Raw genomic sequence first — 25,377 nt, 5'->3', positions numbered from 1 at the left:
CGGGAGCGCGCCGCCGGCGGCGTGCTCCCGATGGCAGGGAGGCATTGAATATTGGATGTACCTGTACGCCAATATGCCTGCCCGTGCCATTCTGTTGACGTACATCGTCGTGCGCTGGTTGGGAAGTGGTTAAGGCTTTTGAGAGCCTTAAGGCTGCCTTTGTTTCTGCTCCTGTGTTGGCACATCCTGATTCTACATTACCTTTTATTGTTGAGGTTGATGCTTCTGAGACTGGAGTTGGAGCCCTTTTGTCTCAACGTCCTAACTCTGAGAGCGCTATGCATACGTGTGGCTACTTTTTCCAAGAAATTGTCACCTGCGGAGTGCAATTATGAGATTGGTGACAGAGAGCTGTTAGCGATCATTTTAGCCCTGAAAGAATGGAGACGTCACCTCGAAGGTACCACTGTGCCGGTTTTCATTCTTACTGACCATAAGAATCTTACATTCTTGTCTGAGGCTAAACGCCTCAACCAAAGAAGGGAGCGATGGGCTCTTTTCTCGTCTAGTTTCAATGACATTGTCTCAGTCTTACCCGGTACTAAGAATGTAAGGGCTGACGCTGTGTCACGACAATTTTCCTCCACTTCCAAGATGGGGTCGGTTCCGGTTCCCGTGATTCCTCCTGATCGTATTCTGGCTATGGTTCGCACCAGTCTTACTTCTCTTTTGAATGACAAAAATTCTTGCTGCTCAGGTCCATGCTCCTCCTGAAAAACCTTGTGACCGCTGCTTTGTCCCAGAGAGTCTCCCTACTGCAATGCTCCAGACTTACCATTCTCCCAAGGCAGCTGGCCACCCTGGGAAGTATCAACTCTTTTGGAGCATTTCTCAACAATTCTGGTGGCCTAGTCTACGTGCTGATGTAACCACCTTCGTAGCTGTCTGTCCCGTGTGTGCTCAGAGTAAGACTCCACGACACCTTCCAGTGGGCCTCCTACAACCCATACCCAATGGAGAGAGGCCCTGGACTCACCTGTCTATGGATTTCATTGTGGAGTTACCCAACTCCCAAGGCAACACTGTTATCCTTATGGTGGTTGACCGGTTCTGGAAAATGTCCCATTGTGTTCCACTTAAGAAGTTGCCCACTTCTAAAGGAACTGGCTTCCATTTTTGCTCGGGAGATCTTTCGCTTACACGGGCTACCCTAGGTAATTGTCTCGGACAGGGGCAGTCACTTTGTGTCCCGGTTCTGGCGAGCCTTTTGTTCACAGCTGGGAATTCAGCTTGATTTCTCCTCTGCGTATCGCCCGCAGTCTAATGGAGCCAATCAGTCCTTGGAGCAATTCCTACATTGCTATAATTATGACCATCATAACAACTGGTCAAAAGTGTAGCCCTAAAACAATCAAATTGGTGACCTAACTAAAATTAGTGTCAGAAAAGCAACATATGTGTAAAAAATAAATAAATATAAATTAATTAATCTATAATATCAAATGTGTATCGTGCTCAATTCGTGATAATGTGGCTAATGCAATGAAAAATTAAACCCCGCATATACTGCACTTATATGTGCCCAAACATGTTGACATCAAACCAAAAACACGAAATAAAAAAAAAAAAAAGTGAAAAAAGTATTTTTTGTGCACGAAAAGTCCCACGTGTTGAATCGAATGCTGGAAGATGAATAGACCACCAGATCCAAGGATGCAACGTGCAACCACCAATAGTGATGGACGAACTTCCGACGGGACGTTTCGCGAACGCGGCCGATACTTCGCGAACCGCAACGTTCGCAGCGGGCCCCATTGACTTCAATGGGAGGCGAACTTCGCAAACCTACAGGTCAAATTTGCAGCCACAAAATAATTATTAGCTGTGCAAATATAGTCCCACCACATGGCCAATGACATAATACATGTATGAGGTGAATTTGGGATCGACAACTACAAGCATTCTTTTTTTATATGGGAAATTGTTGTGACAATTCAGGACTGTGGAGCGCATGAAAGCAATGGAGGAGAGGGAATGTCAGGGACCAGAGTAGGCAAAGAAGAGGGTGCAGGAGATGATCACCAGCAGCGTGACATACAGCAATGACACCTGCACCGTGATAGAGTCATCTGACAGCAGCACCGTGATAGAGAGCACTGACATCAGCAGCGTGAAATAAAGCACTAACACCAGCACCGTGATATACAGCACTGACATCAGCACTGTGATAGAGAGCACTGACATCAGCAGCGTGACATAAAGCACTAACACCAGCACTGTGATATACAGCACTGACATCAGCACTGTGATAGAGAGCACTGACATCAGCAGCGTGAAATAAAGCACTAACACCAGCACCGTGATATACAGCACTGACATCAGCACTGTGATAGAGAGCACTGACATCAGCAGCGTGACATAAAGCACTAACACCAGCACTGTGATATACAGCACTGACAGCAGCACCGTGATAGAGAGTACTGACATCAGCACTGTGATATACAGCACTGACACCTGCACCGTAAGCAGCCCCAGGAGGAAGTCAGCATAGCACAGGGATAGTGGGAGCCCCTCATAATGAGCATAGCACAGGGATGGTGGGAGCCCCTCATAATGAGCATAGCACAGGGATGGTGGCAGCCCCTCATAATATGCACAGCAGAGGTACAGCCCCAGGAGGAAGTCAGCACAGCACAGGGATGGTGGGAGCCCCTCATAATAAGCAGCCCCAGGAGGATGTCAGCATAGCACAGGGATGGTGGTAGCCCCTCATAATAAGCAGCCCCAGGAGGATGTCAGCATAGCACAGGGATGGTGGGAGCCCCTCATAATAAGCAGCCCCAGGAGGATGTCAGCATAGCACAGGGATGGTGGGAGCCCCTCATAATAAGCAGCCCCAGGAGGATGTCAGCATAGCACAGGGATGGTGGGAGCCCCTCATAATAAGCATAGCACAGGGATGGTGGGAGCCCCTCATAATATGCACAGCAGAGGTACAGCCCCAGGAGGAAGTCAGCACAGCACAGGGATGGTGGGAGCCCCTCATAATAAGCAGCCCCAGTAGAAATATGACACCGCTCAACCTCTTCAAACAGGAGGGTACGGGCATATAGTACGGTGTGCTTTTTTTGGACAAGGAAGTGAGCCAAATGAAGAAAGAAGGTCTCTGTGCTCGATTAAAAAAGTTGTTTATAGACATATACATGGTCTACTGGTCACATGTGTTGAATTCCTCCGAGATCCATGCCTCATTCATTTTTAGAAATGTGAGGTAGTTAACACTGTCGTGAGCTAGGCGAGTACGTTTATCGGTCACGATCCCCCCTGCTGCGCTGAACGTCCTTTCGGACAGGACACTGGACGAGGAGCAAGCCAACAGTTCGATTGCAAATTGGGCAAGCTCTGGCCAGAGGTCAAGCCTGCCCACCCAGTAGTCCAGGGGTTCATCACTCCTCAGAGCGTCCACATCGGCCGTTAACCCGATGTAGTCGGACACCTGACGGTCTAGGCGTTCCCTGATGCTGGATCCGGATGACACCTGTCGATGGGTCGGCTGAAAGAATGACCTCATATCCGAAGTCACCAACACATCTTCAAACCGGCCTCTTCTTGCAGGCGCTGTTGGATTGGTACCCGCAACTCCTTCTCTGGGAGTGGGAATTGCTCCTCTGCCAGCGCACGCAAAAGCAGAATGCAGCATTTCTCGAAGCAAGGCCTGGAAGTGCTGCATTCTGACAGCCCTCTGCGACGGCGGTAACATTTCCGCCATTTTGTGTTTGTACCGGGGGTCCAAGTACGTTGCCACCCAGTACTGGTCCTTGACCCTTATGCTTTTTATACGGGGGTCCCTATTAAAACACTGGAGCATGAAGGCCCCCATTTGCACTAAAGTGGAAGCGGTGTGGTGGTGTGGTGGCCTGGCTCCTGCTCATCATCCAGGATAATGTCGTCCTCTTCATTCTCCTCTCCCCATCCACGCACAACAGGGGTCCCAGAAAGGTTTAAAGCATGCTCTTCTTGCTCCTCCTCATCCGCCCTGGCACCATCCTCCTCTATAGACTCCTGTTGTTGACTTGTCTCAGATAGAGTAGCCCCCCTGGGAATTCATCCAGCATTGCGACTTCCTCATCTTCCCGCTCCTGCTCCTCCACAGCTTGATCAATGACACGCCGCAATGCACGCTCCATAAAGAAGGCATAAGGTACCATGTCACTGATGGCGCCATGGCTGCGACTGACCAGTTTGGTGATCTCCTCAAATGGCCGCAGAAGTCTGCATGCCTTGCGCATGAGCAGCCACCGGCGCGGTGAAAAAAAACCCCAGCTCCCCAGAACCTGTTTTGCCGCAGAGTTCATACAGGTAGACGTTAACTGCACGTTTCTGCTGGAGCAGCCTATCAAGCATATAGAAGGTTGAGTTCCATCACGTCGGGCAATCGCAAATAAGATGTCTGACCGGCAGATTGTGTCGCCGCTGAATGTCAGCAAGGCGAGCCATGGCTGTGTAAGATCTTCTGAAATGGGCCGAGATTTTCCTTGCCTGCCGCAAGATGTCCTGGACCCCAGGGTATTTGACAACGAATCGTGATTTTGCCCTGTTTCAATGCGCTAAGCAGATTGGCACCGTTGTCACACACCACTTTGCCAACTGTCAAATTGAGCGGTGTTAGCCACTGATCTGCCTGTGAACGCAAAGCTGAAAGGAGTGCCGGGCCAGTGTGGCTCTTGGCTTCCAGGCACAACAGACGCAGCATGGCATGGCAACGTCTCACCTGGCATGTCGAATAGGTTCTAGGAAACTTGGGCGGCGCAGCGGAAGAGACGCTAGCAGCGGAAAAGGAGGAGTCAGCCGAGGAGGAGAGGGAGGAGGATGGAGTAGGAGGAGGAGGAGAAGAAGAGTCAGGCCTGCATGCAATCCGTGGCGGTAAAACCAAATCTACACGGGTGCCACGGGTTACATGCTTGACGGCAGAAGGTTCACCCAGTGGGCAGTAAAAGTCATATACCTTCCCTGCCCGTGTTTGCTAGACCACGTGTCTGTGGTCAGATGTATCTTGGCACCGACACTGTGTGCCAGAGATACATTCACTTGCCGCTGAACATGGCCATATAGCTCTGGGATGCCCTTCTGTGAGAAATACTTCCTTCCTGGGACCTTCCATTGTGGTGTTCCAATGGCCACAAATTTTCGAAAGGCCTCCGAGTCCACCAGTTTATATGGCAGTAGTTGGCGGGCTATCAGTTCTGACAAGCCAGCCGTCAACCGTTGGGCAAGAGGGTTATCCGGCATCATAATTTTTTACGCTCGAACATTAGGCCCACGGAAGCCTGCCTTTTTGCAGAAAAACGTGAGCTTGGCGTGATGGAAGGTGGAGTGGAGGACAATTGTGAGGAGAGAGGAGAAGGAGAAGTAGAAGACGAGGCTGGATGGTGAGAGCCTGCAGTGTGGCTTTGTGGGTTCCGTTGCTCCCACTGGGCTCGGTGATGGCTGCCCATGTGCCTTCTTAAGGCGGTCGTCCCTAGGTGAGTGTTGGGCTTACCGCGACTAACGCGTTGACTGCAAAGATTGCAGATGGCAACACTATTGTCAGCAGCGGACACGTTAAAAAAAGCCCACACTGCGGAGCCATGTGCCGGTGTCCTGGGAGCGCCAGATGTGACCGTACATGGTCGATGACTCGCTCCTGATACATTTGCAGTCTGCTTTGTCCCTCCTGTGCAATGTAAGTTATTCCTGCTTCTCCTCCCTATCTGCTGGTCCATATCTCCCTCTGAGCTCCCCTCCTCTTCCTCTCTTGTGGGCACCCACGTGACATCACTAGACACGTCATCATCAACATCACCTTCCCCACCGCTATAAGTAGAGAACTCGGAGTAGGCAGCAACACCGGGGACCAACCTCCTCCTTGGGCTGATCTGGGTACTGTCGTCAGACTGCTGAGTAGCGGTTGTTGCTACCTCCTCTTCCTGATCCAATACCAAGAGTGGCTGCGCATCAGAAATGTCCTCTTGATATGGATCGGAAAATAATTCCTTTGACTCAAGCGGAAGGTATGTGGTGGTGGTGGTGGTGTTGTTGGTGGTAGTGTCTTTGGGGGTACACATAGCAGAGAGTGAAGAAGAGGGTGCAGATCGAGAGGATGAGGAGGGTGCAGAAGAGTAAGGCTGAGTGAGCCACTCAATCAAGTCTAGTGCGTCTTTTAAAGTAATTGAACGCACCTTCTGCAACTTCCCACTTTGGCTCAAGCCTGTTGCTCCTGCCCTACCCCTACCACCCCTGCGGAAGGGCCTGCCTCTTCCTCTGCCTGTCATTTTTTAAATAACCCTGTGACAAAACTCTCAGTCCCTATACCGATGAAGGACTGCTGCAGTATAGGGCAGCGGTCAGCAGTAGTGCACCTCAACCCTATGTATTGTGGACCGATAGCGGTCCTTACAGAACAGCAGACTGTACCTCACTCAACCCTATGTACTGTAGCACCCTTCACCAAGTTACCAGTCCTTATAAGGACCTTTGTGGAACAAGTAGGTTGTGTGTGACTGATTAGCAGACTGTACGTCAGTCCCTATACCAATGAAGGACTGCTGCAGTATAGGGCAGCGGTCAGCAGTAGTGCACCTCAACCCTATGTATTGTGGACCTATACCAGTCCTTATAGAATAGCAGACTGTACCTCACTCAACCCTATGTACTATAGCACCCTACACCAGGTTACCAGTCCTTATAAGGACCTTTGTGGAACAAGTGGGTTGTGAATGATTAGTAGACTGCAGCAGACAAGTATAATATTCTTGCTATATTTGGAAGAAAGAATATTATACGTGTACAAGCCTATTACCATACCACTGATACCAGTCCTGAAAAGAACCTTTGTGGACCTAATATAGTAACAGCTACTGATTAAACTGACCCTCACTGTCTGACACACTGCTTCCTGCCTGTCCCTATACAAACTGACAAAACAGAGGCTGCTGGAACAATAACTGGAATAGCACTTTTGTGGACCTGATAGTAACAGCTAATGATTAAACTGACTGTCCCTGTAGCACACAGCGTCCTGTCCCTTTCTCTACACTGACAAAAGACACTCAGGCTGCTGCAACAATCAGTAGCACAGCAAACCTATATACACCTAACACCTATACCAGTCCTGAAAAGAACTTTTGTGTACCAAATAGCTAGCGATTTATCTCTCCCTACTCCACACAGCAACCTCTCCCTATAGTGACAGAAGAAAGAATGTAAAATGGCCGCCGGATCGGATGTATTTATAAGTTAGGGGGAATGTCCAAGTGTCCATGTGCTGAAATGTCTCAATTGGCTGTCCTGTACCCCATGATGGATGTGTCATCAGGTCAAAGTTCTTTTACACAGTAAACACGGAAGTCCGCCGGGCGAAAGGCAGCAATAGTCCGCCGAACGGGCGAGCTGCGAACAGCCGAAATTCGCCGCGAAACGACCGCCGGGCGAACCGTTCGGCCATCACTAGTGATGCTGAGTGACTGTCCTGTTATGTTGATTGTCTATCCTCTTCCTCCTCAGCTGATATGTTGGAAGAACATTTTTGGTTCTGGGTGATGCCACCAGCCCAATTTTTCAATTATTAATAATTACAATTTTTGATGCAATGCTTTGCAGCAGGGCTAATTCCTGCAATAAAACTAGAGTATATGGCAGAGGTTGCAGTGTGGTGGCACCAGTGCCTAAGGCCCAATTTTTCTGCCCCTGTTTAACAGGGACATGTAATTACAATTCTTGATATAATATTTCACAGGAGGGCCCCTTCCTGTGCCCACCCAGAGTAACTGTGAGGACTTATAGTGTTGTGGCACCAGCACCACAACCACCAAAGGTCAATTTTTCTACCACTGTTCAACAATGGCATGTAATTACAATTCTTGATATAATCGTTCACAGCAGGGCGCTCCAGCGCCCACCAAGAGTCACTTTGAGGGCTTACAATGTTGTGGCAAAACCAACACCTTGTTCCGCCATTTCTGCAGAGCATATAGGGCAGGCCCCTACTTTCAAACATCCAACTTACAAACGTCTGCTACTTGCAAACGGAAGGAGACAACAGGAAGTGAGATGAAAAAAGACGGACGACAAAACAAATTATACAGGGGTGATAACCCTTCCCTATGTTTTCCAAAAAGCTTAAAAATAGATTTTTTGACTGGAGCTACACTTTAAAAATGTACCGGTTGAAAATGACAAACAGATTCAACTTAACACAACAAATCTCCACAGTCCCTGTCTTGTTTACACCGCCTGTATACTGCTGTTCTGAGTATATAGGGCCTGGGGGCCTCACGCATTTCCTTTTTTTAATATGGGTACGGGGTTCCCCTTAATATGCGTACAAGACCCAAATAGGCTGGTAATGGGCAGGGAGGGCTACCCATGCCATGTTTCTCAATGATTTTCAACCATATTGCAGGAACCAGATATAACATTAAAACCGCAAGCAGTTTTAAATGACGTTATTTCCATTAAATATCATTTTGTGCAGGGACTGTTCTAAACACGGGAAACACGTGGCACTTCACAGGCATACTACAGACACCCCCCAGGCACCATATTTAAAGGAATATTTCACTTTTTTTTTTTTCACTTTAATCGTCATTAAAATCAGTGCTCCCGCCAAAACGGTAGTTTTTAAAACCTTTTTTTGCAGTGACCCATGTCCCCTGGGGCAGGAGCCAGATCGCCAAACCCTTTTTAGGACAATATCTTGCATATTAGCCGTTAAAATTAGCACTTTTCCTTTCGAACGTTCGAGTCCCATAGACTTCAATGGGGTTCTAAAGTTCGTTCGAATTTGGGGTCCGTTCAAAAGTTCTGGTGCGAACCGAACCGGGGGGTGTTCGGCTCATCCCTAGTGGGCACAGTGAATCTGCACTGGTGAGTCTGCATTGATGGGCCCCTGTGCAGTGTAGATTTGGGGCCCCTGTAGTGCAGATTTGGGGCACCTCTGTAGAGTGAAGGTTTGGGGCCCCTCTGTAGAGTGAAGGTTTGGAGCCCCTCTGTAGAGTGAAGGTTTGGGGCCCCTCTGTAGATTTGGGGCCCCTCTGTAGAGTGAAGGTTTGGGGCCCCTCTGTAGAGTGAAGGTTTGGGGCACCTCTGTAGATTTGGGGCCCCTCTGTAGAGTGAAGGTTTGGGGCACCTCTGTAGATTTGAGGCCCCTCTGTACAGTGAAGGTTTGAGACCCCTCTGTACAGTGAAGGTTTGGGGCCCCTCTGTAGAATTGGGGCCCCTCTGTACAGTGAAGGTTTGGGGCCCCTCTGTACAGTGAAGGTTTGGGGCCCCTCTGTACAGTGAAGGTTTGGGGCCCCTCTGTACAGTGAAGGTTTGGGGCCCCTCTGTAGAGTGAAGGTTTGAGGCCCCTCTGTAGATTTGGGGTCCCTCTGTAGATTTGGGCCCCTCTGTAGAGTGAAGGTTTGGGGCCCCTCTGTAGAGTGTAGAATTGGGGCCCCTCTGTAGAGTGAAAGTTTGGGGCCCCTTTGTAGAATTGGGGCCCCTTTGTATAGTGAAGGTTTGGGGCCCCTCTGTACAGTGAAGGTTTGGGGCCCCTCTCTCTCAGGCTGCAGTGATCTCGCCGGCCGGTAGGTGTCGCTCCTCCCCCTCTTCTCTCCTCTGGCCGGTCACGTGATGTTAAATGTCCCAGCAGGGGCGGCACGTGACCGGCGCGCGCTCTCGGGAGCCGGTACCGGCGGGGGCGCGCAGGGAGTCAGTTGATCGCCTCATGTCGGGGTTGGCCGGTACCGGGGCGGTATGACGGAGAAGAACGGCGAGTGTGATTGGGGGGAGGGAGAGGAGGAGGAGGACGGGGGGAGGGGCCGGTGTCGCCGCCGCCCGGAGATGAGTCTGGAGCTCACCGCCTTCCACTCACCGGAGACCGGATCACCGGAGGAGGAGGAGGAAGAGGAGGGGCTGTCGGTGCCCCCGGGGAGGAGGAGGACCCGATCCAACACGTCCCGGCCCCGCTATGAGATCGTCACCGAGCTGGGCCCGGAGGAGGTCCGCTGGTTCTACCGGGAGGAGCGGAAACCATGGAAACCGTTCATCGGATACGACTCCCTGCGGGTGGAGACCACCTACCGGAGACTGGAGGAGGGGGAGGGGCCTGTGCCCCCGGTGTGCGTGCGGAGCGGGCTGTACGAGGTGGACGTCACCGAGGGGGAGTGTTACCCCGTCTACTGGAACCGTAAGTACCTACCCCCACCTACCTACCCACTCCCCTATATACCCCACCTACCTACCCCCCTACATACCCCACCGAGGGTGAGTGTTACCCCATTACTGGAACCGTGAGTACCTACCTACCACCCCCTACATACCCCACCTACCTACATACCCCACGAGAGGGAGTGTTACCCCATTACTGGAACCGTGAGTACATACCCCACCATATATCCCACAGAGGGGGAGTGCTACCCGGTCTACTGGAACAGTGAGTACCTACCTACCCCCCTATATACCCCTCCCCGTCTGATGGAACCATGAGTACCTACTTCTCCCCCACCTACCTAGTCCCTCTACATACTCTATATCTGTATGTCCGGGGAGGAGTCGGAGGTCTCTGAAGTCTGGGGGAGGTGCTTTGCTACCGGGGTCCGCCAGTTTGCTAAGAAGGGTTTTTGGCGCAAGACGCAATAGGGGCCCCATCCCCCCATCAAAGGTGGTGCGGTACCCCTCCCCCTACCTACCCACCCCACCCCTCCCCGTACCTACCCCTCCCCCGGGATCTCAAGTTGACGTTTTTTTTTTCTAGAGGGCCTGTGGTGGCTCATAAGTTTAGGAACATCCAGCTCGTTCCCCTCCCAGTGGTTCCACTTCCTGTGTTACGAATGGATTTTTCTTCCTCGGGGGATAAAGAAAATCCAAACGATAGATGAGGCCACTGCGGAGCGTCCATCCGACATCGGTGAGACGGGCGAGGTCGGCACGGGGCTCGGCGAAGCCCGCTGTACCAGCGGCACAGTGTCTACTCTTCCACCCTCCATCCAGGGAGTGCGCTACCACAGCCAAAGTGCTGGGAATATCTTGGCACTGGCTCGAAAAGGCCATGGCTCCGGGGTCTTGGGGGCGCTCCGGGGTCTTGAGGGCGCTCCGGGGTCTTGAGGGCGCTCCGGGGTCTTGGGGGCGCTCCGGGGTCTTGGGGGCGCTCCGGGGTCTTGGGGGCGCTCCGGGGTCTTGGGGGCGCTCCGGGGTCTTGGGGGCGCTCCGGGGTCTTGGGGGCGCTCCGGGGTCTTGGGGGCGCTCCGGGGTCTTGGGGGCGCTCCGGGGTCTTGGGGGCGCTCCGGGGTCTTGAGGGCGCTCTGGGGTCTTGAGGGCGCTCTCCGGGGTCTTGAGGGCGCTCTCCGGGGTCTTGAGGGCTCTCTCCGGGGTCTTGAGGGCTCTCTCCGGGGTCTTGAGGGCTCTCTCCGGGGTCTCGAGGGCTCTCTCCGGGGTCTCGAGGGCTCTCTCCGGGGTCTCGAGGGCTCTCTCCGGGGTCTCGAGGGCGCTCTGGGGTCTCGAGGGCGCTCTGGGGTCTCGAGGGCGCTCTGGGGTCTCGAGGGCGCTCTGGGGTCTCGAGGGCGCTCCGGGGTCTCGAGGGCTCTCCGGGGTCTCGAGGGCTCTCCGGGGTCTCGAGGGCTCTCCGGGGTCTCGAGGGCTCTCCGGGGTCTGGAGGGCGCTCCGGGGTCTGGAGGGCGCTCCGGGGTCTGGAGGGCGCTCCGCGTTGCTCCCAGGGGGAGAAGCTGCACCTGGTAGTCTACTAGTAAGGTGGAGTCTCTGAAGACGAAGGGATTCTCAGTCCAGGTAATATCCATGCTGCAGCGATGGGTCGGTACCGTGGCTTAGTGGTTGGCTCACCAGCCTGGCTGCGCTGGGGTTGTGGGTTTAGATCCCAACCTGGGCATCCAAGTCCTGCAGGTTGGTGTTTCAGCGGCTGGACCAGTTCTAGGTCTGCAGTTTCCCAAGTGGGACCAAATTTTACTTCTAGCAGGCCCTCGAGGGACCTACCTTTATGAACTTTTAGTTCATAGGTCCGTAAGGTGATTCCTTGTTCTTTAGAAGGGCTGCGTGGTCTCCAGCCTGGGGGAGATGACATCATCCAACCATCGGCCAACCCTCAATGCCGGGGCTCCTCCGGGGCAGATCTGTGCAGCAACAACTTGGTTCAGCTCCTCCCACCTTTTATCTGACACTGCGGGTTGTACTTGTTGTCAGCAATGGGCTCATCGGACACGGGGTCCTGCAGGCCGTAGTCCCACCCTAAGGGTAAGTTCTCGCTTGTCTTCTCCTAGGCTTCTGCCCTGAAAGACTCTGTGGGGAAAACTAAAGTTACTTGCCGGTATCGTCTTCCAGGACCGCCCCATGTCCCCGTCCTTGTTTGCTTTGTTTTTGGCTTCCTGACTCCGGAACCCTCAAAAAGTCATTCCTGGTGTGTTGTGTGTTCTTCTGTCACCAGCTGCCCCGAGAATCTCCTGAACTGAGGAGCCGGCGGGGAAGAATGGCTTTTAATCCTGGGTGGGGCGGAGATTACTGAGGAGGGAGGAGCCAAGGCCTCTCAGAGGTGACGGTCCTGAAAGACTCCTGGAAAAGATGTAACTTTATTTTCCAGCACTGCCTTCACCCTCTTGGGCATGGAGGTCAGCAGAGCTTCACAGGTCACCACTGGAGTCCTCTTCCCCTCCCCCATGATGACATCACAGAGCTGGTGGATGTTGGAGACCTTCCCCTCCTCCACCTTCCCTCTGAGGATGTCCCACAGATGATCGATAGGGTTTAGGTCTGGAGACATGCTTGGCCAGTCCATCACCTTTACCCTCAGCTTCTTTAGCAAGGCAGTGGTGGTGTTGGAGGTGTGTTTGGGGTGGTTATCATGTTGGAATACTGCCCTACGGTCCAGTCTCTGGGGGGAGGGGGTCATGCTCTGCTTCAGTATGTCACAGTACATGTTGGCATTCATGGTCCCCTCAATGATCTGTAGCCCCCCAGTGCCGGCAGCACTCATGCAGCCCCAGACCATGACACCCCCACCACCATGCCTGACTGTAGACAAGACACACTTGTCTTTGTCCTCCTCACCTGGTTGCCCCCACACACGCCTGACACCATCTGACACCAAATACCTTTATCTTGGTCTCATCAGACCACAGGACGTGGTTCCAGTAATCCATCTCCTTAGTCTGCTTGTCTTCAGCAAACTGTTTGTGGTCTTTCTTGTGCATCATCTTTAGAAGAGGCTTCCTTCTGGGATGACAGCCATGCAGACCAATTTGATGCAGTGTGCGGCGTATGGTCTGAGCACTGACAGGCTGACCCCCCCACCCCTACAACCTCTGCAGCAATGCTGGCAGCACTCATACGTCTATTTCCCAAAGACAACCTCTGGATATGACGCTGAGCACGTGACCTCAACTTCTTTGGTGGACCATGGCGAGGCCTGTTCTGAGGGGAACCTGTCCTGTTATACCGCTGTATGGTCTTGGCCACCGTGCTGCAGATCAGTTTCAGGGTCTTGGCAATCTTCTTATAGCCTAGGCCATCTTTATGTAGAGCAACAATTCTATTTTTCAGATCCTCGGAGAGTTCTTTGCCATGAGGTGCCATGTTGTACTTCCAGTGACCAGTATGAGAGAGTGAGAGCGATAACACCAAATGTAACACACCTGCTCCCCATTCACACCTGAGACCTTGTAACACTAACGAGTCACATGACACCGGGGGAGGGAAAATGGATAATTGGGCCCAATTTGGGGATTTTCACTTTAAAGTGATACTAAAGGTTCTTTTCTTTTTTTTCTTTTTCTTTTTTTAATAAATAACGAACATATTATACTTGCCTCCCACTGTGCAGCTCATTTTGCACAGTCTGGCCCCGTACACATCTTCTGGGGTCCCTCAGGGGCTCTCTCGGCTCCTCCCCTCATTAGATAACCCCCCCTAGGAGAAGTGCTCTCCCCGGGGGTTAGCTTTAGGACGTGATCCCGAATCCATCATTCGCTGTCCATAGGTGCCGAATGCATGACTCGGCCCCGCCCCCTGGCAGCCGCATCATTGGATTTGATTGACAGCAGTGGGAGCCAATGGCTGCCCTGCTATCTATCCAGTCAACAGCCAAGAGAACATCGAGGGTTCAGGTAAGTAAAACGGGGGGGTCTGGGGGGGGGGGTCACTGCCAGGTGTTTTTTCGCCTTAATGCATAGGATGCACGAGGCTTTACAACCCCATTAATGGCTGTGTGTTGAGTTATTTTGAGGGGACAGGAAATGTACACTGTTATACAAGCTGTACACTCACTACTTTACATTGTAGACAAGTGTCATTTCTTCAGTGTTGTCACATGAAAAGAGAGAAGAAATGTCACTGAGGGGTGCACTTACTTTTGTAAGATGGTGTACATTCCTGACATGGGGTCCTCCCTCGTGGGTCTCCTCCAGGGACTCTTGTATCCCATCTACTGGAACCATAAGTGACGGCTCTCACCCCCCCCCCCCCCCACTGTACCCCGTCTTCAGACTGTCTCTCCCCCATCTCTGGCACCCCTTTACCGCTGTGGAGACCGGCTGACCTCACCCATCCTCCCATTCCCCTCTTCAAATCTCATTGCCCGTTTACTGGAACTGCGTTGCCTGACCCTTGTTGCTTTATCCCATACCGGCCTGTGTCCCCAGCGCGCTGACCGCCCTCTGTATTGGACGTCTTGTGTCCCCGGTGCGCTGACCGCCCTCTGTATTGTACTTCCTGTGTCCCCGGCGCGCTGACCGCCCTCTGTATTGGACGTCTTGTGTCCCCGGTGCGCTGACCGCCCTCTGTATTGTACTTCCTGTGTCCCCGGCGCGCTGACCGCCCTCTGTATTGTACTTCCTGTGTCCCCGGTGCGCTGACCGCCCTCTGTATTGTACTTCCTGTGTCCCCGGCGCGCTGACCGCCCTCTGTATTGTACTTCCTGTGTCCCCAGCGCGCTGACCGCTCTCTGTATTGGACGTCTTGTGTCCCCGGTGCGCTGACCGCCCTCTGTATTAGACATCCTGTGTCCCCGGTGCGCTGACCGCCCTCTGTATTGGACTTCCTGTGTCCCCGGCACGCTGACTGCTCTCTGTATTGGACTTCCTGTGTCCCCGGCACGCTGACTGCTCTCTGTATTGGACATCCTGTGTCCCCGGTGCGCTGACCGCCCTCTGTATTGGACGTCCTGTGTCCCCGGCGCGCTGACCGCCCTCTGTATTGGACTTCCTGTGTCCCCGGGGCGCTGACCGCCCTCTGTATTGGACATCCTGTGTCCCCGGTGCGCTGACCGCCCTCTGTATTGGACGTCCTGTGTCCCCGGCGCGCTGACCGCCCTCTGTATTGGACTTCCTGTGTCCCCGGGGCGCTGACCGCCCTCTGTATTGGACTTCCTGTGTCCCCGGGGCGCTGACCGCCCTCTGTATTGGACTTCCTGTGTCCCCGGCGCGCTGACCGCCCTCTGTATTGGACTTCCTGTGTCCCCGGCGCGCTGACCGCCCTCTGTATTGGACGTCCTGTGTCCCCGGCGCGCTGACCGCCCTCTGTATTGGACTTCCTGTGTCCCCGGCGCACTGACCGCCCTCTTTATTGGACTTCCTGTGTCCCCGGCGCGCTGACCGCCCTCTTTATTGGACTTCCTGTGTCCCCGGGGCGCTGACCGCCCTCTGTATTGGACTTCCTGTGTCCCCGGGGCGCTGACCGCCCTCTGTATTGGACTTCCTGTGTCCCCGGCGCGCTGACCGCCCTCTGTATTGGACGTCCTGTGTCCCCGGCGCGCTGACCGCCCTCTGTATTGGACTTCCTGTGTCCCCGGCGCGCTGACCGCCCTCTGTATTGGACGTCCTGTGTCCCCGGCGCGCTGACCGCCCTCTGTATTGGACTTCCTGTGTCCCCGGCGCGCTGACCGCCCTCTGTATTGGACTTCCTGTGTCCCCGGCGCGCTGACCGCCCTCTGTATTGGACTTCCTGTGTCCCCGGCGCGCTGACCGCCCTCTGTATTGGACTTCCTGTGTCCCCGGCGCGCTGACCGCCCTCTGTATTGGACTTCCTGTGTCCCCGGCGCGCTGACCGCTCTCTGTATTGGACTTCCTGTGTCCCCGGCGCGCTGACCGCCCTCTGTATTGGACTTCCTGTGTCCCCGGCGCGCTGACCGCCCTCTGTATTGGACGTCCTGTGTCCCCGGCGCGCTGACCGCTCTCTGTATTGGACGTCCTGTGTCACCCGGCTCGCTGACCGCTCTCTGTATTGGACGTCCTGTGTCCCCGGCGCGCTGACCGCCCTCTGTATTGGACTTCCTGTGTCCCCGGCGCGCTGACCGCCCTCTGTATTGGACGTCCTGTGTCCCCGGCGCGCTGACCGCTCTCTGTATTGGACGTCCTGTGTCACCCGGCGCGCTGACCGCTCTCTGTATTGGACGTCCTGTGTCACCCGGCGCGCTGACCGCTCTCTGTATTGGACGTCCTGTGTCACCCGGCGCGCTGACCCGCTCTCTGTATTGGACGTCCTGTGTCACCCGGCTTGCTGACCGCTCTCTGTATTGGACGTCCTGTGTCCCCGGCGCGCTGACCGCCCTCTGTATTGGACTTCCTGTGTCCCCCGGCGCGCTGACCGCCCTCTGTATTGACTTCCTGTGTCCCCGGCGCGCTGACCGCCCTCTGTATTGGACTTCTGTGTCCCCGGCGCGCTGACCGCCCTCTGTATTGGACGTCCTGTGTCCCCGGCCGCGCTGACCGCTCTCTGTATTGACGTCCTGTGTCACCCGGCGCGCTGACCGCTCTCTGTATTGGACGTCCTGTGTCACCCGGCTCGCTGACCGCTCTCTGTATTGGACGTCCTGTGTCCCCGGCGCACTGACCGCCCTCTGTATTGGACGTCCTGTGTCCCCGGCGCGCTGACCGCCCTCTGTATTGGACGTCCTGTGTCCCCGGCGCGCTGACCGCCCTCTGTATTGGACGTCCTGTGTCCCCGGCGCGCTGACCGCCCTCTGTATTGGACGTCCTGTGTCCCCGGCGCGCTGACCGCCCTCTGTATTGGACGTCCTGTGTCCCCGGCGCGCTGACCGCCCTCTGTGTGGTCTTCCCTGTGTCCCCGGCGCGCTGACCGCCCTCTGTATTGACGTCCTGTGTCCCCGGCGCGCTGACCGCCCTCTGTATTGGACGTCCTGTGTCCCCGGCGCGCTGACCGCCCTCTGTATTGGACGTCCTGTGTCCCCGCGCGCTGACCGCCCTCTGTGTGGTCTTCCTGTGTCCCCGAATACCCCCATCAATCGTCACAGGATCGTTTTCCAATGGTCTGGAGATTCTGAAACCCCACTCCGCACACGCCCCATTCTCCACACTCCGATCGGTCACAGTATATATAACGTAACCTTCAGCGCCCCCCCTACCTGTAATACCTGGATTACAGTCCTACCTGACACTAGTTACCCCGTCCTACATCCTTCTCGGGGGTCCTCCCTGAGGGGGGGTCCTCCTTTTGGGTCTCCTCCCTGAGGGGGAGGGGTCCTCCTTTTGGGTCTCCTCCCTGAGGGGGAGGGGTCCTCCTTTTGGGTCTCCTCCCTGGGGGGGGGTCCTCCTTTTGGGTCTCCTCCCTGGGGGGGGGTCCTCCTTTTGGGTCTCCTCCCTGGGGGGGGGGTCCTCCTTTTGGGTCTCCTCCCTGGGGGGGGGGGGTCTCCTTTTGGGTCTCCTCCCTGGGGGGGGGGGTCCTCCCTTTTGGGTCTCCTCCCTGGGGGGGGGTCCTCCTTTTGGGTCTCCTCCCTGGGGGGGGGTCCTCCTTTTGGGTCTCCTCCCTGGGGGGGGGGTCCTCCTTTTGGGTCTCCTCCCTGGGGGGGGGGGTCCTCCTTTTGGGTCTCCTCCCTGGGGGGGGGGGGTCCTCCTTTTGGGTCTCCTCCCTGGGGGGGGGGGGGGTCCTCCTTTTGGGTCTCCTCCCTGGGGGGGGGTCCGCCTTTTGGGTCTCCTCCCTGGGGGGGGGGTCGCCTTTTGGGGTCTCCTCCCCTGGGGGGGGGGGGTCCTCCTTTTGGGTCTCCTCCCTGGGGGGGGGGGTCCTCCTTTTGGGTCTCCTCCCTGGGGGGGGGGGTCCTCCTTTTGGGTCTCCTCCCTGGGGGGGGGGGTCCTCCTTTTGGGTCTCCTCCTGGGGGGGGGGGGTCCTCCTTTTGGGTCTCCTCCCTGGGGGGGGGGTCCTCCTTTTGGGTCTCCTCCCTGGGGGGGGGGTCCTCCTTTTGGGTCTCCTCCCTGGGGGGGGGGGTCCTCCTTTTGGGTCTCCTCCCTGGGGGGGGGGTCCTCCTTTGGGTCTCCTCCCTGGGGGGGGGGGTCCTCCTTTTGGGTCTCCTCCCTGGGGGGGGGGGGTCCTCCTTTTGGGTCTCCTCCCTGGGGGGTCCTCCCTTTGGGTCTCCTCCCTGGGGGGGGGGGTCCTCCCTTTGGTCTCCTCCCCTGGGGGGGGGGTCCTCCCTTTGGGTCTCCTCCCTGGGGGGGGTCCTCCCTTTTGGGTCTCCTCCCTGGGGGGGGTCCTCCCTTTTGGGTCTCCTCCCTTTTGGGTCTCCTCCCCGGGGGGGTCCTCCCTTTTGGGTCTCCTCCCGGGGGGGGGGGGGTCCTCCCTTTTCGGTCTCCTCCCGGGGGGGGGGGGGGTCCTCCCTTTTCGGTCTCCTCCCCGGGGGGGGTCCTCCCTTTTCGGTCTCCTCCCCGGGGGGGGGTCCTCCCTTTTGGGTCTCCTCCCCGGGGGGGGGGGGGGGTCCTCCCTTTTGGGTCTCCTCCCCGGGGGGGGGGGGGGTCCTCCCTTTTGGGTCTCCTCCCCGGGGGGGGGGGTCCTCCCTTTTGGGTCTCCTCCCTGGAGGGGGGGGGTCCTCCCTGGAGGGGGGGGGGGTCCTCCCTTTTATGTCAACCCCAATGTTCCCTCTTCTCTGACCCGGCGCCCAGAGCGGACCCAGCCCCCCACCCTGGCATCTAGACCCTTTCAGTTGTTGTTGTTTTTTGCCATCCTGTCCCACAAACGCAACAGGAAGTGAGAGGAAATCCCGGGGTGTCCCCAATTAAAGACTTCCCTCTATTTCTAGTCTGGGGACACCCTCAAATTTGAGAATTTCTTTCACTTTTGCTCTCAGTGATGGTAGTAAATAGAGGGGGGAATCTTGGGTGTCCGGCAGCAATAAAACCTGAGGGGTTCTAATCCCTCTCCACTCCATCCAAAAATGGAAAAAATTTAATTTTTTTGCCTTTTTAGTTCTAGTTTGCTGAGTTCGGAGTTGAAGGAATTTCTCTGCCCAGAGGAATGGAAACCAGAAATGGACGTTCCGATATGTCTGCTCACTGCAGACACCGGAGTTCCCCTTTAAATGTGACATGGCTGCGGTTCCTCCTGGTGTCGGGATTTGTAGGCGGAGCTCCATCTCGGGGAGGATGTGGGCGGTCTTGTGGTCGGTCGGGGGTTTGGAGATCATACGCTCTGATGTTGTAGAGTGGAGGACATGACTCATCACATGGGTGGCTCGGGGAACAGAAGTCACGCGGTCTCCGTGCGATCGAGCGGATGGTGGATGTGTCCCACCCCTCCCCCCCCCCCCCCCCACCTGCTTGTTGCATGACTTCCATCAGAGTGACAACGCTGCTGTGTGATGTCATGGCGAAAACGCTGCACGACATTGTAGGAAGCGCAATAATAAGCAACAATCGTTTTGTTAGGAATAACATGGTGGGGGGGGGGGGGGGGGCTTGATCTGGATTAATTGTAATGTCAGCAGGAATCCCGCCACTTCCTGTTGTGTCTCTGGGAGAGGAAGTGGGGGAAATCCTCTCCCCCGGGGTCACAAACGGCAAAGACCATTTAAGGTTAAAAACTTTTGACTTCTGAACATAGCGACCCACCCCGCTGGCTCAGCACCAGGGACGGCGGCGTCCGTACCGCCTCTCGCCCTCCACTGCTGAAAACAAGCGCTAAGTGTGCGCTGCGACTTACCTTCACTGTGCGTGGGGGGGAAAAAAAGTTTGGATTGTTCAGGCCTCGTTCTAAGTTGTGCGAATTTTGGACCCCCCCCCCCAAAGTCTCATAGCAAGTCGCACCCCATGTTCCCCAATGAGTGCGATTTCATCATTGTGTGACTTAGAAGTTCCTGCACGCTTTGGTCCGACTTTTATGCGACTTTGGGTGGGGGAGGGGGAGAGCATAGACTTCAATGTAAGCCCTCAAGTCACACCTGCAGGACATACATGCGACTTGTGTGCAGCTTTGTACAGCACAAACTATCACATCGGCCAAAGACGCTTCAAGTCGCACTGTGAAGTCACCACGGAAATCGCACAATTTTGAAGTTGCGTCACTGTGAAGAGACGGCCCCTTTCTGGGAATGTCTTCATTTATCGGCTGTTAAAGAATCGAGTCGTTTGCGTCACTCTTTCAGCGCGGGCGTGGGGGCGGAGACTCTTGCGGAGTAGGGGATTGGTTGGTTGTTTTAGGCAGTGTTGAGATGATGCCGTAGGGACCGGAATCTATGAACGCAGCGACGCTCGATCAGCGGAGTCTCCTTGTGATGCGTGGCGGATCAGATCGCGTCGGCCGACCGCTGAGCTCCTCCCCTCTCGCAGAGCTCCATCTGTTGAGCGGTAGATGCGTTGGCAGCTCTCGTGCGTTTTTTATATGGAGCGCCGTGTGCCCGGCCGGCGGTGGCAGTTTAAATGATTTTACACCGTCTGCCTGGCGTGCCGCGGTATCCTCGCTACGCCGCACTCTAAGCTCCACTGTCTTAACATGGAATCATCTGCTGACTATCCTCTTATCCGGGATTATGAATCCCGCTGGAATAAATGGCTTTCACGTGGGATTTCCATAGAAAAGCCGCAGAGGGTACAAAACGCAGATCATCGCCTCCCCTCCCCCGGGCATAGAGAGAGAGAAGTGTGACCGCAGGGTAGAATTTAGGTCAGTACCTCAAAGGGGGGAGGGGGGCCTCTGTACACACCGTCCCTGTGATCAATGGCTGGTCACATGACTGACTGCCATGGCATCTGACAATCAGGGATGGTGGGAACCCCTCATAATGGGCACAGCGGGTGTACAGACCCGGGAACTCAGCACAGGGATGGTGGGAACCCCTCATAATGGGCACAGCGGGTGTACAGACCCGGGAACTCAGCACAGGGATGGTGGGAACCCCTCATAATGGGCACAGCGGGTGTACAGACCCGGGAACTCAGCACAGGGATGGTGGAAACCCCTCATAATGGGCACAGCGGGTGTACAGACCCGGGAACTCAGCACAGGGATGGTGGGAACCCCTCATAATGGGCACAGCGGGGGTACAGACCCGGGAACTCAGCACAGGGATGGTGGGAACCCCTCATAATGGGCACAGCGGGTGTACAGACCCGGGAACTCAGCACAGGGATGGTGGGAAACTGCCATTCCTCTCCTTGACAGCGAGGTGAGAGGTTGCTAGTTCCTTTGCTCCTGTGCTTCCAGAGACCAGGGGTTAGAGTTACTCCTCTGCCCCAGGAAGGATGCTGGATCCTGGGGAGGACCCTGGCGGGGGCCCCCTGGATAGGCCTCAACCTGCGGAAGATTCTGGGCCTGGCCCAAGGAAGGATGAATCTCTGTCTTCCTTTAGACGGAGGATTGTGGAAACGCTGAAGCGGATTGAGAAGGAAGAGGAGAAGTTGGGAGCTTGAAAGCTGAATTTAAAAAGAAAAAGCAGTTTTGTGCCAAAGTCTTCAGTAAGAAGAGACCGGCTCTGAGGCCTGAATTGAAGGACCTGAACAAGCTCTGCGGAAGCAGAAAGAATTGGTGAGTTCTCTGAAGGAGAATAGTGGAGCTTTTAAAGAAAAATATAAAAATGAGGAGCGATTTAATCAAATGAGGAAAGGAGCCTCTTCCTGCATGGAGAGCGAGGAGATGGAAGCAGAGAGTGAGAAAGTGGGCCCGGAGGATGAGCCCAGCTCTTCAACATCTCAGACACCTGCTGAACCCTCAATGGCGGAGGCCTCTGTCCCCTTCCCTCCCCAGCAATGTGGAACATCCGTGCAGGAGGTTGAAGGTTCTGACATGTTGGATTTGATCAACAAACTGGAGGCCAGTCCAGATTCAGCTCCCCAGGAAGGTGAGGAGAAGATGGACACCGTTCCCAGCCCTGTGAAAGAAAGTCCTGTGGAGAGAGCAGGTGCAGGGTACTGTGTGTGTGCAGGATGGTGGGATCTTTAATAACAATGGGCCTGCTGAGGGTTGTGGTACTGCAGACAGTCAGCCCAGACCCATAGACAATGTACAGCAAGCAATAACATCTGCTAATAACTGTCAGCTTCAGTCTGCAGAGAGGTCCATGGACAATACAGTGACTTTGCCTGGACCAGGCACAGCGGCTATTCCTGTGAATGGTGGAGGTGATGCTGGGAGCAGTAGTACTACAGCTCTCCAGGAGTCTGCAGCAGCCAAGACTGTGACGGCTCCCAGGATTGAAGCTGAGTGTTCGGGGGAGGGGGTGGGTCCTGCTAATCAGAAGACTGCTATCCCAGCTGATTCACACTCTCTGCCAGCAGGTTTGAATGTATCTGAGGACAAGACTGCAAAAGCTGGAAGAAAAACTTATGCTGGTGTTGCTGCCACAGGATCTGGGAAGGGGGAACAAGCAGGGAAGGAGCATGGGGACGTTTTATCTTTCTCCCTGTTTAAAAGGAGGAATGTTGTACAATTGAAATGGGAAGGCGATGGAAACCCCCCACATAGGAGGGTGGTGGTGGATAAAATCCTGCAGATGGGGTTTAGGCCTGCGGATATCTTCGCCCCTGATCAGTCCGGCAGGTTCCTATGAATATGATTTGTCCTTTATCCGTCCCGAGTCTCTGGACATATTTTGGGAGAAGTTTGAACACGTGTGTAGGGGCCTGCCGGACTGGAAAGGGCTCATCCCCAAACTTATATCCCGCCAGCCCCTCATTAAGATGGTGACAATACTTGTGCGCAATGAATCTATACCCCAAGGGGATCTGACTGTATGGTTGAGGAGGTATGGGGACGTCCTGAGCCCCCTGAGAAAGATTTTGGACGATCGGGGAATATGGACAGGGGGATGGTCTGTGCAGCTGAAACTAAAGGTTATTGATAATGTCGTCCAGCATCTGCCATCCTCAGCTTTCCTGGGGAGGGACAGGCTGACCATCTTCTACCCGGGCCAGCCAAAGCTCTGCAATAAATGTGGAGATAAAGGGCATCTTGCATCCTCCTGTCCAGTGATGAAGTGCTCCCTGTGTCAGGGTATAGGACATTTGGCAAAGGATTGTAACATTATAAGATGTAATCTGTGCAATGCAGTGGGACATCCTTATAGTCAGTGTCCTGAGGCAATGCACAATAAGCCTGAGCTCATGAGGGAGTTTTTCCGTCTGGACATGGAGGATGCACAGAGCTCATCAGCTGGAGGGCCTGTGATTCCATCGGAGTCTGTGCCCATACCCAATGTGTCTCCCCAGTCTGTGCCAATACCCAATGTGTCTGTGTCTCCCCAGTCTGTGCCCATACCCAATGGGTCCGTGTCTCCCCAGTCTGTGGTTCCCCAGTCTGTGCCAGTACCCAATGTGTCTGTGTCCTCCCAGTCTGTGCCAGTACCCAATGTGTCTGTGTCCGCCCAGCCTGTATGTAAAGTTTCAGTTGCCAAGAATGTGTCCAATCCTTCTGTTTCCAATCCTTCTGTGTCTTCTAAAATTGCAGAGGCAGCAAGAGGTGCTGAGGCTGGTGCATCAGGTGTGGTGCCAGTCCCCTCCCCCGACGCTGCAGGGTTCCTATTGCAGATCGTGGGGGCCAGAGGAGTGGGGAAAATAGTGGGAAGCCTGGCCTGGTGGTAGATAAGGGAAGGGAGAGTGGGGGGGAGGGGGTTGAAGGGGAGGATAGGTGTGGGGAGGCTGGTTGTGGTTTATCCAAAGATGATATGGAGTGGTTGGAGGATAGGAGGAGGAGGGGCAAAAGAAGGAAAAAAAGGGGTTCAGTTCCCTTAAATCCTGTAGTTTTGCCTTTGGAAAATAAGTTTAAGGTCCTGTCGGACGATGATGATGATGATGATTGGGACTCGTTCAGTTCAGCGTCCTCCATGGATGATGGGTGCCAGGGCGCAACAAAGCGTGCTGGTTCTCCAGGCAGAGGGAGTAGTCAGGCTAAGAAACGTCTGCCTCAATTACCCTAATGGCAGTTCCCACTCCGATAAAAGTGGCAACCATTAATGTTGCCAGCTTGAGATCAGTAAGCGCTCGTCATATGGCCTTATTTTTGCTCAGCGAGTTTGATGCTGACATTTTGTTTTTTACAAGAGACCCATCTGAGTAGTCTGGCTGATATACATCTGGCAAAGAAGGAGTGGAGACGTGGTCCCTCATTTTGGTCTCTTGCGGCCGAGCCTTACAGCGGGTTGCAGTCCTTTTTTCTGGTATGGTAACGTGCCGGCGGGTAATTGAGGTAGAGATTGGGAGATGCATGGTCTTGGACGTCTCTGTAGGGGGCAGGACTTGCGCCTGATTAACATCTATGGGTCCCCAGACGAAGTGGGACAGGAAATGCCTCTTTACAAAGATTAAGCCTTTTCTTTTTACGGCCCAGCAGGTTATCTTTGGAGGTGATTTCAACACCATTACTAGGTCTAAAGACAGGAGAGGTTTCAGAGATAAGCTGGGCTATGACACCCTTTTTCTCAATGCGATAGTTAGGGAAGCAGGTCTGGTAGATGCGCACATTAAGCGTTGCCCAGACAGCACGGGTTCACTTTCAGAGAGGTAGTAGTCAGAGTAGGATAGATAGGTTTTTTTTAAAGGGAAGACTCTGCTTTTTCGGCACCTGTGTGCCGGGCAGTGGAGTTTTCTGATCACTGTATTCTATCTGTGACTCTGAATGCCTCAGACATGCCACCTAGGGGGAGGGGTATCTGGAGATTGAATTCGGCCCTCCTGGAAGACGAGAGAGTAAGACAATCCTTTGAGGACTTTTTTCAAGCACAGGTAACGATCCTAGACTTTTGCAACAGCAAGTCAGAATGGTGGGAGCTTGTAAAACAGCGGACTGTTAGGCTTTTCAAGGCCATAGGAAGAAAGAAGCAGCGAGATAAGTATATCACCTACCAGCGTTTGCGGAGGAAACTTGACCGTCTTGTTTCGAATGAGGAGATTCTGGGGCGATCTCTGAGGTGAAGCTCCTCCTTAGGAGACATGAATATGACCGGCACGCCTCTTTGGTTCAGGAGAGGGATTACGGGAAATACCATTCGCCTGACCCTTACCAGAACTGTAAACAGAGCGTAGCAGTTAAGACGGTCCATGGCCTGAAGGACAGTACGGGCTCCCTGACGAAGTCTAGGTCAGGGATCCTGGAGGTTGTCAGGTCATACTATGCCGATCTCCTGGGAGGAAGGAACCTTGATCGGACAAGGATGTTGGGTTTTTTGGACTCTACACCAGGACTGGAGAGTAATGTTCCTTTGAT

The 25,377-nt window shown here is 54.6% G+C and overlaps 1 protein-coding gene across 1 annotated transcript in view; it reads left to right on the top strand.

Annotated features, from left to right (window-relative positions):
• Positions 1–9,593: 9,593 nt before the first annotated feature.
• The window catches only part of DDHD1 (DDHD domain containing 1), a gene marked incomplete in the record, with an annotated part of 92,031 nt that continues 76,247 nt past the window's right edge, over positions 9,594–25,377 (top strand). The window contains 1 exon segment of the mRNA XM_077466655.1: positions 9,594–10,147. Within this exon segment, the coding sequence (XP_077322781.1) occupies positions 9,715–10,147 (433 nt within the window).

Source organism: Lithobates pipiens, unplaced genomic scaffold (genome assembly GCF_037356315.1).
Source record: "Lithobates pipiens isolate NorthernLeopardFrog02 unplaced genomic scaffold, aLitPip1_a1.2 Scaffold_37, whole genome shotgun sequence".
NCBI lineage: Eukaryota > Metazoa > Chordata > Amphibia > Anura > Ranidae > Lithobates > Lithobates pipiens.
The sequence above is the reverse complement of the archived record's forward strand: the minus strand, read 5'-3'. Positions and strand labels throughout refer to the sequence as shown.